Consider the following 21,930-nt stretch of genomic DNA (forward strand, 5'->3'; position numbering starts at 1 on the left):
AAAGTCTTAAACAACTTTTTAAATGACTATATGACTATACCAAGCAATCTAGTGTATGTATAATAGAATTCCCAGCAGAGAGATTAGAGCAGAAAAAAAAAAATTATTGTTGAAAAATAGTCAAAAAGTTTCAAATTTGATGAAAAATTTAAAACAACACATTCAAAAAGTTCAACAATCAAAAAAATTACACCAACACACATGATAAGTAATTGAAAATCAAAAATAAATATAAAATTTAAATTTATATTTAAAAATTGAAAGCAGTCAAAGAAAACCTATTGCAAGACAAGACAATGAACAACATCTTCAAAGTGCTGAAAGGGAAAAAATATGACAAAATTTAATTTTATATAACCAATTTACCACATTAAAAAAAGAGAAATATATCAATATATGCATATGTACAATATATAGTCAACTTAATATATGCAGGAAAGTTGTAAAACAGAATTCAACACTCATGATAAAAATTCTAAGAAAATTGTGGATAGAGGAAACTTCATACTTAATGGTGAAAGAATAAATGTTCTCTACTTAAGATAAAGAACAAGGGAATCTGACTTAGGGGAAGACATAAAATGATCTTGTATATAAAAATTAAGAAATCTACAAAAAATTACCATAACTAATAAATGAATTTACTCAAGTCACAAGAAAAATGTTATATAAAAATATATAGTATTTATATATAAAATCTGTATTTCTGCTTGTATTTAAATGTTTAAAAATTAACTTTTAAAATAATCCATTAAAAACCATGTCAAAAATGTAAAATATTTAGGAATAGATGTCAATGTAAGATGTGCTATATCCCTATACTGATAAAACATTTATTCATGATTAAGAAAAATTAAAGATATATAGCATATTCATTTGTTGGAAGTTTTGATGTTATAAAATGTCAGTCTTCTCCAAATGATCTAAATATTCAGTGAAGTCTTAAAGTTTTTAGTAGAAATGGACAAGGTAATTTCTAAAAGTATATGGAAAACAACATTTCGTGAAGAAAACATAATAAGATCTTTACAAACCTGGTGTAGCCAAAGCGTTCTTAGATAGACACAAAAAGCATAAACCAAAAAAGAAAAGAAAACATAAAGTATATATCATTAGATTTAAAATTATTTGCTCTTAGGAAAATACCATTCAGAAAATGAAAACTCAAAGTACATATTGGGAGAAAATCTCATTATATTCTTTCCCTTCCCTCCCTTTCTCTTCCCTTCAGTCCCCTTCCCTCCCCTCTACACCCTTACCCTCCTCTCCTCTCCCCTCTCTTCCTCTTCCCTCTGCACATGCATCCATAGAATACATATAGGCACACACATACCTGACAAAGGACTTGTGTCTAGAATATAAAGAGAATTCCTACAATCAATAATATATAGGCAAATACCACAAATTATTAAAAATCAGCAAAAGATTTGAGGCTTCACAAATGAAGATATTTGAATGGTCAATAAGCACATTAATTCAAATTAAAGTAACAAGGAGATGCTGCTACATGACCACTAGAATCCTAAAATCAAAAAGCCTGACAACACAAATGTGGGCAAAGATTTAGTGTGGAGTGAGTTGCTGCACAGTGTATCATGGGAACACAGGTTCACGGACAACAAACGTTGAGCAAATGACCAGTAAAAGAGCCTAAAGGAAGAGGTCCCACATGGCCAGTCCCAGGGAGTCCAACTGTTCAGGTCAGGGTCGGTGGATGGCAGCTCTCCATGCCCTGCTTCTGTGGGAAGGGAGGGATGCCCCAGGGAGAGGGAACCCTGCCACTTATAGTTCCCATCCTGATAAGCTGCTGGAATTTCTTGTTCCCAGTTTCAGATTTAAGGTACATTCAGGCCTTTCCATTAGACCTAATGTTTCCCACATTGGAAAGTACACAATAGAAAATCTGTATACAACAGAAAAGGAAGAAATGAGGTAGGAAGGGCTAGGAGGTGACCACTAGGCCTGTCCTAACTTTTCAGCATCTGAAACAAATGGAATTCTCATTCATTATTAGCAGAATAAAAAATGGTACAAATGGTTTGGAAAAGAGGCAGTTTCTTATAAAACTATATATAGTATTTCCCTATGAACCATTAATTCCACTCCTACTTGTTTACCTAAGGAAGATGAAAGTTCACATAAAGACTTGTATGCGAATGTACGTAACAACTCTAGTTACAAAGACCCAAATCTGAAAACAACCAAAATGTTCATCAACAGGAGAATGAATAAACGAACAGTAGTATATGCTTACAGTAACCTACAAAGAAATAAAAAGAAATGAACTCCTGATACACAAACCATGGATGAATATCACAAACAATATAGGGTGAATGAAAGAAGCTACATACTGTATGACTTTATTTATACAAAAAATCAAAGGATAGAGAACTAACCTATCCAATGGTGAATGAAATCAACACAGTAGTTGCTTCTAATGATGAGTTACTGGGGCACAAAAGAGTAGTAGTTATCTGTCAAGAAATGCTTCTTAACCCCAAAGATAATATTCAGATGGTAAATAAGCTCATGAAAAGATGTTCAATATCATGAAACCATAATTAGGGAAATGCAAATTATAGCCACTATGAGATACCACTATACACCTATTAGAGTGATTAACATAAAGTTTACTAACAATACCAAGTGCTAGAAAGGATGCAAATCTACTGGATTTGTCTATTATACGTTAGTGGTGGGAATGGTATAGCACTATAGAAATAATTTGCTAGTTTCTTATAAAGTTAAACATACAATTAACATATGACCAACAATCCTATTCCTGGGCATTTTTTTCTAGAGTAGTGAACTTATATTCACACAGAAACTTGTACACAAATATTCATAGCAGTTTTATTTGTAATAGCCAAAAAATGGAAACAACCCAAATTTCACTGACAGAAAGATAAACAAATGATGGTACTTATATACAAATGGATATGCAATAAAAAGCAATAAATAGGAACAAACTTGATAAATACGAAAACTTGCATGAATCTCAAGAGCATATGCTAATTTAAAAAAGCCAATTCCAAAAGTTTACATACTATATAATGCCATTATATAACATTCTCAAAATGACAAGATTATAGTTATGAAGAAAAGATCATTGGTTGCCAGTGGTTAGGTATGAGCAGAGGGTGTGACTATAAAGGGAAAGCAAAGGAGTTTCTTTGGGATGATGGAACAATTCTGTATTCTGTTGGTGATATAGTTACATTCATCTATGATATGATAAAATTTCATAGAACTATAAATGGAAAATTTTTTTGTGCATGTAAAAATTGTAGAAGTCCTAATAAGGTCTATAGTTTAGTTAATAGTATTGTACAGATGTCCATTTCCTGGTTTTGTTAATTTTACTGTGGCTATATAAGATTTTATCACTGGGGTAAGCTGGGTGGAGAGCACACAGAGAACCCTCAGAACTATTTTTGCTATTTCTTTGTGAGTTTTAGAATTATTTCAAAATAATTTTTAAATGATTGACCTGAATGTTTAAGTTCTGTGCATTTCATTGCATGTAAATCATATCTATATAAAATTTTAAAATGCCTTCCTACCAACATTTGTTATATAGCAAGGCCTCTGTTCTTTTGTAGCTTTTCCAAATGCTTTAGTTTGTACTATAAATCAAAAGTATTATTTTCTATTAGCTAAAATATACTCAAAAGACTTCCCTCAACAGAAAACCGTATACACAACAAAAATAATAGTACATATTTTAAAAAGGACTCATGGGTATATAAGGATAAATTATAAACATTTTGAAATGGGTTCTTGGAAGGGGGAGGAGAATGGAAGTGGTGAACAGGGATAGAGGTGTTAGATAAAATAAACAAGAAATATGTTGTGCAACGATGGTAATGTGTTATGAATGGTAAGGTATGCATAACACTTTTCTGCAACTGAGGTTAAAATATTTTTTTAAATTTCCTAAATGTCTAGAAATATACAATGATGTGCTATGTTCTTGGATTTGCATATTATTCAAGCAGTTAAAATGAATTAACTAAATCTAGATCTCACAGATATAATTTAGAATTTTAAAAGCACATTGCAGAAAAAAGACACCTTTATATTAATTTTGAAAACAATTCTCTAAATTTTTAATACATATATGCATAAAAATACAATGTAACTTGTAAGAGGAATTAATCTTTTTTTTTTTGTAGGATGTCTTGGGAATTGAACCCAGGACCTCATACATGGGAAGCAGGTCCCTAACCACTGAGTTGCATCTGCTCCCGTACGACTTAAATCTTTATAACATTTGTGTATGTGTGTGATAACACAGTGGGTTTTTTTTCTTTTTCTTCTTCCCCTCCCCCGCCCAGCTGTTTTTGCTGTCTGTGTCCATTTTCTGTGTGATCTTCTGTACCTATTTCTCATTTTGTCTTTTCGTCTTTCTCCTCTAGGATTCACAGGAATTCAATCCTAGGGATCTCTGATGTGGAGAGCGGTTCCCTGTCAGTTGCGCCACCTCAGTTTCTGGTCTCTGCTGCACTTCACCTTGACTCTCCCTTTCATATCTCTTTTGTTGTGTCATCATCTTGCTGTATGGCTCACTTGTGCGGGCACTGGCTCACCATGCGGGCACTTGGCTTGCTGTGCAGGCACTTGGCTGGCCACACAGGCACTGGCACATGCATGGGCACTAGTTCACCACATGGGCACTCAGCTCACCATGTGGTCACTCGGTTTGCCACATGGGCACTCGCTCAGGCACTCAGCTCACCGTGCAGGCAGGCACTGGCTCACCACGTGGGCATTCACATGGGTACTCAGTTCATCACACATGCGCTCGCCTGGGCATTCAGCTCACTGTGCAGGCACTGAGTTTGCCACATTGGCACTCAGATGGGCACTCAGCTCACCACACCAACACTCAGCTCATCACATGGGCACCTGCACGGGTACGCGGTTCACCGCGTAGGCACTCGGCTTGCCATGCAGGCACTGGCTCGCTGTGCAGCCACGCTTTCTCTTCTTCTTTGGATCAACCTTGGGTCCTCCCATATGGTAGGTGGAGGCCTTATCACTTGAGCCAAGCCGCTCAATTATTGCTCTTTAAAAAACACCCGTGTAAGTTGTACATTGGTGTTTATTATTCTGTGTGCTATTGTGTATTTCCTCACTCCTGAAAAGAAATATTTAATAAAATCTTATTAAGAAAAAAAAGCAAATTATAATGCAGAGAGAACTTTGAGAAATGAAGGATGAACTACCTGTCCCTTATTAAATGAGATGAAATTTCTATTTTTAATTAACTTGCCAAGTCTGGAGGTGCTTAGAAAGTGCTGTTTTCAAAATCAGACCCCTCATTTCATTGTGAAAATGTGGGAAAAAAGTATTATAAACCCTGTACATGAGTTCATAAGGGAGATCTGTTACTACCTGGTAGATTTTTGCGAAATTGCTATTTAATAAGTATTTGCCATTGGAGTGCATAGTAGAAAATACTTATCTGGCATTAACTCAAAATGAGTTATTATGTTATAACCATACAAAATGTTTACTTTTACAATATTTTAGAATTCACCATATATTTTTATAGAATAATGGTTGACTGCGTGGTCTTCAGTTATCTTCAGTTAATCAATACATCCATTTTGTACAGAAAAGAGAAAAGATGTTTCTCTGTTGTCTCTATTAGTTAACACTAAGAAGAAAGATGTTCAGTTTGAAAATCAGTATTTTCAGAATAGAATCCAAATATTAGTACAGGAGTGGCCATACCAGATGCACTGATGGACACATGACTAGCCCATTTATAAAATGTCTACATTTACACTTAGGCTTCCAGGATACACCATTGTGGAATTGCATATGCATTTTAAATTTCATTTCTAAATTTGAATTTCTGTTATAATCTGCCCTAATTAGTACTAGATTAATTGTTTTTTATTTTAGAAGAAGCAGTCTTTTCAATGTTAATGACTTAGCTGGTCATGAATTTTTTTGGAAGGCATGTGTTCACAGATATTTTCTAAACATAAGAGTATCGTCTTAGTTGGAAGAGAGTAGGATATCTTCTTTTTAAGTGTGAGTGGTGAATTTAAGCCATCAAATTGGAACAAATAAAACATGAACAAATAAAACAAATAAATCTTGAGGCTTATAGTTAAAGCCTACTTAGAGAGCAAGAGGGTTCCCTAAGTAGATAGTAAGTTTTTCCTTGTTATCTAATGCATCTCACTGAAATTGTGATATTGCTCTTGTTTTTCCCCCTTATTCTTGACTTTGGTTACTTTTAAGTCCGTATTTATGGAGCTATTCTAATGGGCGCTTTAGACATGTACTCTTGTATACTAATTGAAATTTTAGAAAGAATGTGCGACATTTTTCCTATTGACAAATGTAAACTGGAAGTTAATTTTTATTTATTTCAGTTTAAGCAGTCTCCTACCAAGGTTTTTTTGACAATGCAATTATATCACTTCTCTAGGTATCAAAAATTGACTCCAATTATGAAGTGGTTTCTATCAATAACAATACTTGCTTACTTAAAAAGTGTGAGGGCGTGAAGAGGGTAAAAATAGGGGTGTAAAGACAAGGTACTGAATTTGCAACAGGGAAATCTTTAGATTCTGGACCTGAGAGTTTTTGTAGTTCATCATCTGGGGACAGCTTTTTAACCACAGTGGTTGTTTTGTGGCTTTATTTTGCTGTATTTAAATTGTTCTCACATCAAACATTAAGGACAATGTATTTTCTCATAGGATTTCAAGTATACTGTGGTTTGGGTTAAGTCCCAGCTACTTTGAGGTCACTTTGCTTTCCATGATGGCATTTCCCTCCTACTCCAAGTCTGAATCCTGATAAATTCTTACTAAAAGATATTAAACATCATGTAAAATAATATTTTATGGACCAGAAGAATATTTTAGGTACAATCCAATCTAGTGATAAAATTCCAAAGGTAGTTTTTGAAGAAATATATGCTCTAATCTTTCTGTAATTAAAATAATATATTTACTATTATCCCAAAATTAGACAAAATGTATTATATTTTTATATTGGCAGTGATAATAAGGAGAAGATGGAGTATTCTGTGACTTTGTAGTCAACAAACATGGGATGAAAGGCATTTCATGGTATTTTAATGGCTAATACTTATAAATGGTAAAATAAAAATACCCCTGAAAATAACCCAATATGACATTTGTAGCATTCATTAAGAATTAAATTTTATACTGGTATGTAGATGATGTTAAGCTGTTTAAAATTTCATCAGCTGCCTTTAAGATTGATTTTCATTGAAATTACTGTACTAAAATGTTTTCTTTTGTTGTACTGACTCAAATAGCAAACCTCAATTTTAAAATCGGCTCTTATTTGAAAAAAATGATTTGACATAGTACATTTGTTCTGCCTGGGCAGCAATAAAGGATTGTGGTATCATTTTGAAGAAGGTTGTTTGACAGAGCCTGTTTGTTTATTTGGGGTAATGTGAGTGGCATTCAGAAAATGCCATATTTTGTTTCATGATTGTATACATTCTCTCCTATTGCTCCCAGGCAAGACTTGTAAGCAGAAAAGACATGGATGTAGACCTTTATTCCATGACCAGTGGAAGTGCTTTGTCTGTGAACAGAGAAAAAAAAAAAAATCAGGCACACAGACACTCAGCGGGATCTTCAAGTAAGTTGTGGTTTCCTTCAGAATTAATTTAGAAATCACAAATGAATTGACGGAACCTAATGCCAGCAAGCATTCTTTAACAAGGGGTAGCATGCCAACAGCCAGAACTGCCCCACAATTTTGGAGTTTTTCTCTTTCTTTAAATGTCTTCTTTTGATATAAACAAAATTAAATTATTTCTAAGATTAACAGCATAGATTTTTACTTTTATTTTATTCTGTGAGTTAATGATTTTTCACCCTCAGTGGATCATACTGAATTCTTTAATCATTTATTTCTAAAAGAATGTTTAGGCTAATTGTTAAAAAAATGGATTTATATGTCAAAGTAGTATATTTTGGACTTTTGTCATTGATTTACTGGATTTTGAAGGTAAAAGTTAATTTTTAAAAATTTTTAAAAACTTTAAAAATAGCAGAATTTTTTAAAACTGTGCTTTCAAAACTATTATAGCCACTGAATTGTTGACAGTTTGATTATGTTATATTAGTGATGATTTTTATATTAATAAGCTTGTCACACACATCTATTACCTTTTATTTTGGGGAGAAAATAGTTACATATATATGATTTCAACAAGAATTGTACTGCAGTTGTTAACTCAGAAAAATGCAATCCTTTTGTAAATATCTGTCTCTTGTGATATTTTAGGGGACTAGAGCCTAATTTTTCAGTCTTCATTTAACATGTCCATGTACCCTAGAGATTTTGAGGTATCTTCTAAAATGTTATGATATATTAATATAAAATATATTCTATTTGATATCATATAGTTAATTTTCCTAAAGTACTGATACTCAAAAGTCCACACATAAACTTAACTGTCATTAGAAGTATTTCTTTATTCCTGAAAAAGATTTATTATTCATTGATGTTATAGTTGTATACATACAAAGTCAAAATTTGATTATATGTGAAAAATCTAGTCACTCAGTTGGTGCTCTCCAGTTAAATGGAAATTTCAGAATGGTCCTCAGACTTTCACTTTTCATACAGTTACCTGGCATAATTAGATGCCAATAATTTAAACCCATTCATGGATGCAGGTTCATTTTGATAAATTTTCATTTGCTTTTGAAGTAATTTTAATGTTTCTAAGTTTAAAATGTTTCCCAGGCTTCAAAGATCTTAGCATGCTTGAATTTTATTTATTTGATTATAGAATTTGGTCATTGAAAGATGCTTTTGGTAATATGGCTAAGAAAGAAATATTTTAGATATATTCACCTAAGTAAAGCTATTACTAATATAAATTTTCTCAGTTGCTAACATAATGTGTCAATAATATCAATTTTCAAATATATGTTCCATTTTAGAAGGAATCAACCTATGCCATACATAAAAATAATGCTATTCATTTTATGCATTACATATTACAAATTCATATGATATCACTTTGGAACATTATCAGTAAATGTAAACAAACAAAATAAAACAAAAACATTTCTATGCTACTTTACAGAATATCAGTTTTTGTTCACTATATATCTTCTGAATATTAACAGATAAATAGCCCAATATATCAGCAGCCATCCTAAAATGCACAACTTCATCTTTCTCTTCTGTGACATTGAATCATAGATTATAGAATATACAAGATCAGTAAGTAGAGTTTATTTGTTAGACACATTCTCTGAGAAACTGAAATAATACTGTTCTCGCTGTAATTCCAATTAGTTTTCAGTAAGTAACCCAAAAGCAAACACTACTGACCTCTAAATCCATTTATCAAGTGACAATATAAGACAAGGTGTTTTAGAATAATATAGTTCTTTATTATTAAAGAATAGAATGCTTATGAATAAAATACTACTTACCTCATTATTGTAGTTACTAGTTTACTATAAACGGCATAATAGAGTGGTAAAAGAATATGGGCCATGACATCAGCCTGCCTGGATTCAAATCATGGCTCAATTTCTGCATCCTTAAAATGGGAATAAAAACAGAAGTACCTACTTTGTAGGGCTGTTGTGAGGATCAAATGGAGAGCATTTAGAACAACATGCAGTACAAAAATAAGCTCTTAATGAATACACTTTATAATCATGACCTACACAGCTGTAAAAGAAGAATCAGTTGAGCTAAGATATTAAAGTCTCTAATATCTAGGGACATAGACTAACTGGCTTGGCTTTTAAGAAACTTGCTTAAAAACTTTAACTACTTGAAAGCTTGGCTTGACCTATTATTATATAGCAATCCTTTAATTTTCAAAGTCTTTGGGACCAGGGTCTCTATGACCGTAGGCCAACCACTTATAGCTGTGGTATTTTGAAAATTCTTTTTTCTTTCTTCTCCTCTTTAAAACTTGTCAACTTATTAGAGCCAAACTATTTGTTTTAGCTTTGAAAATCATATCTAGAGAGTAGTTCATTGACTATAGCCATAGAACTCTCTTGGAGTCTTTGCCTTTTCTAGATATTTCTCTTTCAATGTTGCTATAATACTGTAACATGTATTCTTTGGAATCAGATAAACTCATATTTAAAGTCCTTGTTCCACCATCACATATAAGTTGTGCGACCTTAGGTAAATTAATTAACTTCTAAGGATGAATTTACTAATCAGTAAAATGGAGTTAATGACGTTTATCTCATAGGGTTTTGCTGAGGAATAGCTGAGTAAAAAAACGTGTAGAACATGTGATACATTGCCTAGCATATATGAGGTCTTAAAGAACAGTACCTGTTTTTTTTTCCTTTTTTGCCAGTGTGTGTTTTATACTACTGTTTCATATTTTTTTAAAAAAACACAAGGTGGAATTGTCTTTTTTCTATGTTAAATCTAACCAAAACCAGAGTACATTATCATGCCAGCCTTCTCAAGCGTTGTCATTACTTAGAGTCTTTCCTAAATCTTCTGTCCCTTTTCTTTTAGTTCTTCTCTCTTAAGCCAAGGCAGGCATCTGCTACCTAACTTTCTGTTTCATCTTACGGTTAAAAAGCAATGAGAAAGCTCACATTCTCATTTAGGCAATACCATTTATAAAATGAGTATGTCAAAAGATCCTCATGTATGCAATATTTAGACAAAATATTTTATTTCATTGAATGCTTTTGGTTTTTCTCAGTTCATTTCCCCAATTAATACTTAAAGAATATGTAAAAAACAATTATATTGCTATAGCAATTTATAGCATCCTTATGTAAAATAATTTTACAAATTATTTTAAATTATCTTTTTGGATTTATAATGCATTATTTTTCTTTTATAGTTAATGTAATGTGACTCAGAGAGTCTAGCTAACTTACCTTTAGCACAAAAAAACTAGCAAAGGAGAGCAGCAACTTGAACACATCTTTGCTTATTCCAAACCCAGCAGTATATTGCATTTTATTCTTCTATGAACTAAAATATATAAATTAGTTGGTAAAACAGCAGTACCTAAATTAATGTAGCTCTTATTATTCATTCATTCAAGAACCATTTATAGAAGACTCAGTGTTTCACTATATACCTGGTATTGGTTTCCAGTTGCCTCCTTCTGATCATCTCTGCATTTTCCAGGATATACTCCTTTTTCAAAGTCAGCCAGGGATTAAGCATCTATAATATCTCTATAATCGTGAATTATCAGCCCCATAGTCAAGCTCTTCTTTGATCATGTTTAAACTTCTCATAAAATGTAAGCATATTTTGTATGGTACTGAATTCTCTAAATATGGAAAAATATTGTTCAGAAATGAAATTGATGTGATTGAAGCAAGTTAGGAAGGAAGACTTCTTGGAAATGATGTACTTTATTTGTACCGAGACTGACAATTTCAATTTAAATATTAAAAGAAGTGGAAGAAATCCATCTAAAAAAAACAAAGGTTAAAATATGAATATAAATTTGTGGGACATTGAAGACATCAGCGTGTCCTGATTAGAGGTACTACATACTTAAGTAACAGTAAATAAGGTTGGATTAAAAATGAGGATTAGTTTGAGATAAATTTGAAATTTAAGTGGTGTACTTGGACTTTCTTACTAACAATGAGGAGCTAGTGAAGATTTCTGAAAATAGTGTAATGTTTTAGAAAGCTTTAGGTTAGTTGAGGAAAGGTATTGTGAATCTGCCCTAACATTACATATTATATCCAATATATTGACAGAAGTCTAATTTGGTTATTAGGTGTCCATGCCCAATAATATTTACAGATTGAGAGCTAAAGTAAATGTAGATTCCAAAGATGACAACTAAGGTTTACTCCAAATGGGCTGAGTACATTCCAATATGATAAATTTGCAAATCAAGAATTATTAGCTTGTTGTGCATGCATGTCTGTCTTCATGTGTGTGTATGTATATGTAACTTGTGCATAGCTGCAGTGTATTCATATAATGTGCATTCATTGTTGACCAAGGGAGTCTCAATAAAGAACATTTGTAGGCATTGACTTGCAGATGTTTATAATCTCGCACTAAGTAGACTCAAGAATTAAACATTATGTATATTTGCAGGCCATTTATATAAGCCACATATCGATCAGGATAGCAAGTAATCATGTGCCTACTATGTGCAAAACAATGCTACAGACCATGAAAAAAGTTCAAAAATGAAGTGTGTGTTTAGCACATAACAAGCATTCACTATGAAAATAAATGAACAAATGTTTATTGTTGCTGCTCTCCTATATCATATATTATATCACTTTATTTTTCAATGGATATTCTCTAAAACAAAAAAAATTCCATTAATATTTCTCTGGAATTATCTTCATATTATGTGCATAGGATTTATATTTTAAAGGAACTGCAGTTGTCATAAACTATAATAGCATTCTATTATGGTATTCAGGCATCACAAAAATGGGATTTTGAAGACCTTGGTATCATGGAGGAAAATCTCTCAGAGGACCTAAATAGACTTCCTTTCAGATTCCATTGGCCACAATAGTGTCTTACTAATTTATTATGTTTATTTTTTATTACACTTCTCCTCCTGCTCAATTATAAGTTCCAGAGGGCTGTTGATATTTGTCTGTTTTGTTTAATGGAATATCATAGGTACCTAGAACAACTCCCTGTTGCAAAGTAGACCCTTTGATATAGATTTGATGAATGTAAAAATGATTGATGGATGGATGGATGGATGGATCCATCCATGAATGATGAATGAGTATGGCTGTGTTTTAGCTGCAGAAGATCTAGGAGAGTACCTGCCACATTGGGAGGCAAGCTGTACTGCCTTTGCGGGAAGATGGAAGATTGACTGTTTGGTAGACATTTGACAATGTCTGCCATAGCTTTTAAGAACACTTTACCTGTCCAAAGTCCTGGTACTATAAACATTAAAGGGTAAAATCTATCCAAATGGAAAGGATTTCATTCTAGATGAGTTTTTCAAACAGCCCAATCATGAGATGCAATTTCCCACCAATGGGAAAACAGACAGCTTAATATTGTGCTCACTTTAAAGGAGAAAATGCTTAAAGGAATTCTTTCATTTATCATAGAGCATATTTTGATGTGTTCATTTTTTGCTAAGGGCAGTAAATTGATAAATGACAAATATATTCCTGCATTAAATATTATAATCTCTGAATATATTAATTTATATATTTTAATATATGAAATATAGCTGTAATTATGAAGAACATCTTTCTAAAAGTAAATTGGACTCAATTTTATTTTTAAAAAAGATTCACAGTTTGGGGAGTGGATGTGGTTCAAGTGACTGAGCAGCTGCTTCCCACATGGAAAGTCCCAGTTTTGTCCCCTGTGCCTCCTAAAAATAAAAAACAAACAACAAGCAAACAAATGAGAAAACCAACACTGGAGATCCAATGTGGCTCAGTCACTGAACGCCAGCTTCCCACGTAAGAGGTCCCTGGGCCCACTCCCCAGCTCAGGTCCCTCACAGTTTGGACTAAATTAAGTCCTAGTATTAGTTATTCATAACCTTTTAGGCTAGGAAATGTGTTTGAGTGAAATTGAGGAAAAGTATATGAAGACCTAAAATTGCAAAGAAAGTGTTGTTCCATGGTTTGTTTTCTCTTTAAGTTGTATATGCTACTTCTTCCTATATATCCATGTCATTAACTAGGGAAAACAGTACTAAATGTTTTAGTTTCCTCGTTGCTAAAATAAATACCATGCAGTAAGTTTGCTTAACAATGGGAGTGTATTTGCTCACAGTTTTGAGGCTAGGAGAAGTCCAAAATCAAGACATCAGCAGGGCAATGCTTTCTCCTCAAAGCCTGCAGCATTCTATGGCTGACTGCAGGTAGTCCTTGGTCCTTGCCTTTTCTGGCACTTGGCAATGCACATGATGATGTCCGCTTTCCCCTCTGGATTCCACTGAGTTCCTGCTTCTAGCTTTTTGGCCGACTTTCTCTTTTGGCATGTAATTTCCTTTGCTATAAGGACTTTAACCACATTGGATTAAAGGCCACCCTCATTCAATTTGGGCACACCTTAACTAATAATATCTTCAAAGGTCCTATTTATAAATGAGCTCACATCCACAGAACCTACAGTTGAGATCTGAACATTTCTGAGAGACATTTTTTAATCCCCAACACTGAGTGACCTGCTAAATTGGAATTAAGAGGTACAGAGGTGAGGGATCACTAACATGTTGATTGCATTTTTAAACACAGTGAGAGAGTATGAAGTATCACTAAGAGTATATGTATAGAGATTAGGCAATCTGATTTCTAGTCCTGACTTGGCTCCTCACCAACTTGTTTGTGATCTTGGTTAAGTCACTTTGAAACTCCGATGTGAGTTTCGGAGGTAAGAGGCAGTCTGGCATAGGGGAAAGAAATTTGGAAGAGGTCAGATTTGAATTTAAATTGCATTTTTCACACATACAACCTTTATAAGCTTGGATAAGATACTTGGGGATTGGTTTGTCCATCTAGAAAATAAAGTGAGAATTAGATGAATATATAAATACATATTTTGGACTCATGTGGTAAGAGGGGAATAAAAACAAACATAAAAGGGTTCCAAGATCCCTTATAGCTTTAAAATTCCATAATTCTGCAACCAACAAAATAAAATTTTGCATGTGACAATTTCTTGATTAAAAAGCAGAAGAAGGTATTTCTGTAACTGAAAATTTTCTCCATGCCAGAACACTTCTAAATGATCCTGATTTCAAATATTGTTTAATTCGTCTCTAATTACCTTAGCTAAACACAAACAAGAGAAGAAAAAATAAAGCCTTTCTTTAAATGATTTCCAAGATCAGAAAATTCCATCATCCATGAGAACTGACAGCTATTTATTAAAATCAAGTTGAAATTTAAAAAGATAGAAGTGGTTGTAAAACTCAGCATGCTTACTTAAGTAATCTGGTTTAAGCATGTTCTGCTGTAAATATTTAGTAGTTAATATTTTAAAGTTCCAACTCATTTTAAAAGAAAGAGAAAAAAATTCCTGTTGAGAACCTGATCATTTGGAAATGATCTTTAGCTTGATGTTTGTTTTTTAGAAAGTTTCTTATAAAATGTACATTAAAGGTTTACAAGAGGTAGCCTGATAAAAACCTACAGGTATAAGGTAATTTAATAATTAAGTTATCCTGAAAGTAATTACTAAACTCTATAAAAGTTTTATACAAATGTAAAATGTAAAACAAATGAATAAGATGCCAGACAATGATCTTCTTTGGGAGAAATATTGTTTTTTCAATTTACAAGGCCGTGTGTTGTGTGGCTTTGGTTTTAATCCAGCTAATTCTCTTGCAGAATATTAACTGCAAGCTTTCAGTCTCTTGTGAAGAATGCAACATATGTTTTGAAGGGAACCCTAATATTTTAATGGGCCAAAATTGGAAGGACAGAGAAGAGTTCTCTTCTTGAAGATAAGGCTAATTATACTTTAACTCCACCCTGAATGAATTGTACTTATAAGGTTATTTGTGGCCACTTTATTCAACAAAACATTTATTGGAGCCTAATATATACTAGGCACTATTCCATATCATAAATTAATTTCAAATTTAAAAATCAATTAAATATCAAATTTCTAAACTTTTAAAAAATACAAATCAGCTTCTGTACTTTATAGTTACATCCTGTATTTTATAAGTTATTAAAATAGTTGCCATTTTTATTAGAATTTAAATTTATTTTTGAGAATTAAAAATATTTCTCTTTTTTTGTAATTCAAAATGATAACTTCTCTTATGTGAAAGAGCTTTGGTTTTTCTCTCTGAAAGTATTAATAATAAATCTGTCTAATGCAAAATTGTGTTAATGGATTGAAGTGTTAAAATTTGGGATTAGAGGACCTTCATCTGTTGTCACCAATCATCTCTCTCTACTTCCATAGTAAGGAAACTTTTATGGGTGAGAAATGAATGTTGGGAAGCCATAGTCTGGGTAACAACAATAACTATCTCTAAGAATATTCCATAGTAGACTGTACATATGAGGGCCAGACAGTGCCATAAAACTAGGACCTCTTGATATCTTTTTAGGGAATTATGACTCTCTGAATAGACTACTTCCTGCTATTCAGTACCATCTAAGGAATCTTTTTCAACACAAAGAATGTAGAAATATCTGTACTTTATTGTCCCTTGCCTGCCAAAACAATAACATTCCCATCATAGAGTATCATATTGTTATGAAAGGAAGAGAACTCCATAATTATGAGGTATTTTTATATTACAAAGTTTCTTACCTGAATCATAAATTAAAATTTTCAAAAAATTCCAGGCAAAAAAATACATATTTGAAATATATTCTTGCCACAATATCATTTATAACAGCAAATACAGATGACTTTATTTTAATTTATAATACACTACTAATCACTGATGCTTCAAATGGGGGGAGTTCCTGCCCATTTTGTCATCTTCTAGCTCTTCATGCCATCTGCCACCCTACTCCTAACCTGATTCCCCTTTGAAATTTCCCTTTTTCAAGGCTCCAAGATCCCCAGCTAGCATGTAGATCATTTTGGAAGTTCTATTACTTCTTACTGGTCCCTGTGATTCTATAAATCTATTTATAAATAAATGATTTCTTCACTGGATGTTAGAAACTTTTTGCATTGAATTTAATTTTCTTTCACATACAGTGATAAAAAAAAAGTGAATAAAAGTTAGGTTTAATCATGTTCCCACTTAAGTATCTTCAGTCTAGACTGAAATTTTAAGTGAAAAAAAAAGAATAACTTAGAGTTTTGACTCAATTGTCTAATAATTAACTAGCATTTTGATTTTATTTGTTCCTGGCCTTTAGAAAATCCAGGCAGTCATTTAATTCTGATGTGAAATTTTCCTTAGATACTATCTTAAAGGAAATAAAGAAGACTCTAGTGTTTAGTGTCTATTTTTGCAAAGTTCAAAGGAGACACTACTCATTAGAGTTATTTTATTATTTATATAATATGCCAGTATTATATAATACTGCCATAATCACTCAAATATAGGAGTATTTTTTGAACAACTTCAGAATTTCTGGTAACAATAAATTTACAAAGAACATCGTTAGAATATGAGACAAGATAAATAGAGGATAAGAAAGTCTGAGTCTTTTTATGAAATAATTCTTAAATTTAAAAAATCATGTAAGATATGAGATCATATAGATATTAATATTGAAATAAATATAGATATATTTTCTCTTCTGTTTTCTAGCCTATGAAAATAAGCATTGATTTTCATTGGTAAATTGTATTTATTTCTAGTTTCTTAGGCCTTATTTCCAAGTAATATGTCTTTCCATTCCAAAGCTTTCAAAAAACAGCCATCTCTTAATTTGATTCCCTAATGATTTTCTTTACAGTATAATGATATTAGTAGCATAATTTATTGCTGAATATTAAACAAGGTATTGACTCCTTTAGGATAAGCCTTAATTATGTAAAGCCAAGTTTGAATCGTGTTATTATCATTTGCTTTTGAGCAAGAAATTTAATTTCCTTGCCTCAGTTTCCTCATTTTTAAAATGAGGATGATGATATATATCTTGCAGAGTTGTGATAAAGATTGAAAGAGACACTGAATACAGAGTGCTAAGCCAGGGCCTGGGACATAGTGGACTCTTCAGTACCTATTCCACTTCAGTGTGACATTTTTAGTAAATTGATATGAGTGAATTGATGTTGAGAAATAATTGAAGAGCAAATGGGAGATGAGAAAATATGGGCACTAAGTCCATAAAATGTTCTTTTAGTAGATTTGTTGGTAAAAAAAAAATTATTTTCAAACAAATCCTGTTGATATTAAATGCAAGCAATGAAATTCCTGAATATGTGTATTGTCTTTATACTTTTAATTAACTGGTGTACTTGTAAATGACAGTGTCCTGGCTGCAAAATATTCTAATAAATAATTATTTGATATTCTCTCTTTATGCCTATTGTTACAAAAATTCATTGTAGAAGAAATAGAAATTGACTTTCAGAGTTCACATTAGAAAGATTCAAACTTAAAACCACTCTAGACATTGTTTTCCCCCAGATAAAAACAAGGAAAAGGTAAGAATTTATAAGTAACTGTGGCCAAGTTAACCTTTTAACACATGCTATAAATCTGTGTTATTTAACTCCTTTTTATCTGAAGTGTTCAATTTAAAGTAACAAGTAAAGTAGCTAGAACTACATCTCAAACAATTATTTCCTTGGCCAGCAAGGGTAGGTCTTTAGCAATGTAAAATTTTAAACACTAAGGCTCTTTTAAAAATTATTGCTTAAACCATTAACTGATTTTTCTTAGTCTGCAATCTTTGTGCAGGCATTTTAAAATATGGTTCTAGTTACTATTTTAGGAATATTTACTATTTTAGGAATATTTTAGTTACAATATTTTAGGAATTGAAGTATTAATGTGTTTTTTCAAATTAATTGTCAAAGTACAATTTAAGAATTGAAGTGTTATTGTGTTTTTCTTGTAGGTCTAGATATTTTGTGCCTTAACTTTGACAGTTAATTTTTAAAACACATTAACACTTCAATTCTTAAAATATTGCAGTAACTAGAACTGGATAATCAAAATTAATTACTATTATATCCAGAACAATATTATGTAGTTCATAGAATCATCTAATATAGGTAAAATTTTTAAATCTAGCAAGAATAATCACACAATAAGTAGTTGTTGATTTATTGTTCTTTAACTGCCTGATTTGGTGGATTTGAAAGGTCCTAGCCAGCTTGATGGAGCAGTCAACAGAGATTCCTGGAACAGTAAAATATAACAGTTATTAGTAACCACAGAATAATATTTACAGATCAAAAACAGTAGCTAGTTGCAACAGCAGTTGACATTATCCAGAGAAAGGCAAACATCATCTGTACTTGTGTGAGAGAACTAGCTATACATATGTCAACTACATTTATTCTTTGTAAAAATAAATTATATTCTAACATTTTGAGGACAGTATGCATGCATGCTCTATTGATACTTGATAGATTAAAGCATCATGTTTTAAAATGTAATACTTCAGTTCTTACCCCTTTCCTTCATGATCATTTTCTTTCTTAAATAAGCTGCTTTACTATATTTGTTGTTATTGTTGTTATTGTTGTTTTCAAACCAATTTTTTATTCTAACTAATGTGGTACAAAATAAATGGATATGATCAAATGTGAAATACATTTTTCAAATGAATGAAACTGAAGTGCAATAATATAATAAATCCTCAGGCTAGTCATGTTTATTGTTGCCAAATGTCTCCCTGCTAAGAACTAATAAGCATGAAAAGGGATAATGAAAGATTCCATGAAAAATTTTTGGGAAATCTATCCACAAGTCTTCACTATCTGGGAATGTGGAAATAAGTATTTGTTTTATACAAGTTCCATATGATGGAATTATGAGAACAGAGTCAAATGGAAAGCAACTATACTATGTCAGTTACTAACATTATTTGGCTTGCAAAAGATAATTGACAGGAAAGCTCCATTGAAAGGCAAGAATAGAACAGTGCCTCCCACATAATAGGCACTAAACAAATACATGTTGAATGAATGAGTGAATTAAAGGAAGATTTTAAATGAAAGCTTTCAAAGACCCCAAGTGATCTTGAAAATCTAATTTGGGATTTAAGGGTTTAAATTCCAAATGAAAACTGCTTAGTGGTAAACATTTTGGAATTTACTTGACATGCATATTTTTGCTAAAAATTTACTTTGGCAAAATTAATTGACACGGAAAATGAGGTTGAGAGAAGATACATGTTTGAAATATAGTTTTATATAAGAACTTAGTTTTTGCAAAGGGATTTTTTATCAATTAAGGGTAAAAAGAGTCTCAATTAGCATTATTTATTTCATTATTCAGTAGTTACAATTACTTATGGACACTTAGTTGTCTATATAATGAAATTGGAGTGCTTAGGAATAGATCCTTTGCTGAAATGATAAGGGAATTGGAACTCAGACGACCTGATTTTTAAAACTTCTTTTAGGAGCACTGGGTGCAGTAGGAAATGGGTGCCCTAGGTGGCATATAGATTGGTAAATTTCACTCTCAGTTGCTTAGTGAGTTACACTTTTAATTACCAAGTCACTTAGAAGTTAATATACCCCAATACCTAAAAGAGTCCACTAGCTCAGTGGGCAGTCATAAAAGTGCAATAACCAGCATTCTATAGAATAGTTATCAGTAGAAAGAAGGATTTTGTTACGTTCAAGGACACTATTATTATTATAAGCCCAATCTAGTTTGACACAAATAACAAAACTCATTTTAATTTTATGACAAAACACAAATTCTTGAAAAATATTCTCCATGAAAAAAAATAAAAGTAATATTGAATGATTTTAGCATAAGCACGACAGAATTTATAAGAGCAACACAATATTTTTAGCACGACATCCTGTCCATCCTTATCTGTGCAGACACAGCCCCAAGGTATCCTCAAGAAGAAATCAACACAGCAGTGTGTTAAAAATGACAAAACCTGTGAAAACAGTGCATTTTATGAGGAGGCCTCAAATATTCTAGATCAAATATGCATGGTAGCTTTTAGGGAATTTAAAAAATCAATAAACTGGCAAAATACAAAAGTTAAAATCTATACAATATCTATCAAAATAAGATTCCCCAGTCTATAGGATATGTACTAACTTTTATGCTCATTGGGAAGTTTTTAAAAATAAATGTACATAGGAAAAGCAAATTATTTTACATATTGATTTATAGATTAAAACAAAAATACTCATCTAAATTATTAGCACTAAAAAAGTCCTGTGTATATTTTTGGACTACCTATTTTACCAAACATAACAGGTTTTTTCTTATTTTATATTATTTCTGAAATATCACGTAAGAGTAATAACTATAGGTATCATTGTTCAAATGGGATATTGAGAAACAGATAATTTTTATTACAACTTGTAAAAATCAGGGTAAAATTTTTGTTCACTGAAAAAGCTTGAAAATAATCTCAAAACAAGCAAACCCTCATGTTACATTAAAAAAATCCAAATATGATATAGAAACTTGTTTGTTATTTACCTTATTTTTGCACTAAACTTTAAATTATCCACCTGAACTTCACTGTAAATGATTGTTCTTATTCAAGTTTGGACATAATCGGTGGCCTTACAAAGCAACTGTTATTTGAACATGATAATATCCACCGCAACCCCAAACTTGCCCAATGTAACTCATTCATAGCACTTAAATTGATATAAACGCTTTGCTGCTAAAAATTTGTTCTGGTCACTTTCATTGAAATGTTGAATTTTTTACTCCATGCTTTACTTATGCTGTATCTGCTGTTAAGTAATACAATATGGAAAGGACTTTGAAATAAATTCTATATCCAGACACAGAGTGTTGGGTATATAGATGAAAATCCAATGACGTATTACTATACATCATGAAATTTCTCTTTTGACCGGTTTAACAAAGTTTTTTTTATACGTAGCAGGAGATTCATTCAAAGCATTTTACATATTAAATTACTTATCAAAACACAGCATATATAGACCTTGACGTTTGTTAAAGAACCAGGGATTTAACAAAAAAAAATTAAAAAAATAAGAAATTTTAAAGGACCAGAACAAATCTTTAGCAGAACACAGATTATGTGACAAAGTGACTTCTTAGAAAATCAAGCACACTCTTCAAGGCATACTTTCTGCATATGTGTAAGAGACTGATTGGTTGGTATATGATCACCTGCAAATATACAGCAGACTATTGTTAAAGAAACATAAAATTTACAACACTAATGCTGCAGAAAAGGGGGAAAAAAAACAAAGGTACTTCACTTATAATTATTTTTTACCAGGAGCCCTTCAGTAGGTCTACACTAATAACAATTTTTTGAGACAAGAGTCCATTACTATTTTATTTTCATGTGGGTAAGTAATTTTACAATGATT

General features: G+C 31.9%; 1 protein-coding gene across 6 annotated transcripts in view; it reads left to right on the forward strand.

Annotated features, from left to right (window-relative positions):
- The window catches only part of LRRIQ1 (leucine rich repeats and IQ motif containing 1), a 258,148-nt gene that overhangs the window by 231,248 nt on the left and 4,970 nt on the right, over positions 1 to 21,930 (forward strand). For 4 of the 6 annotated variants that reach the window (XM_058308513.2, XM_058308508.2, XM_058308506.2 and 1 more), the window contains one exon: positions 7,521 to 7,644. In XM_058308513.2, coding sequence (XP_058164496.1) covers positions 7,521 to 7,644 — 124 coding nt within the window. Of the gene's footprint in view, positions 1 to 7,520; positions 7,749 to 15,329; positions 15,421 to 21,930 lie in introns of those variants that run through there. The other 2 variants (XM_058308512.2, XM_058308511.2) reach the window with 2 other exon arrangements.

This window comes from Dasypus novemcinctus, chromosome 12 (genome assembly GCF_030445035.2).
Source record: "Dasypus novemcinctus isolate mDasNov1 chromosome 12, mDasNov1.1.hap2, whole genome shotgun sequence".
Lineage (NCBI taxonomy): Eukaryota > Metazoa > Chordata > Mammalia > Cingulata > Dasypodidae > Dasypus > Dasypus novemcinctus.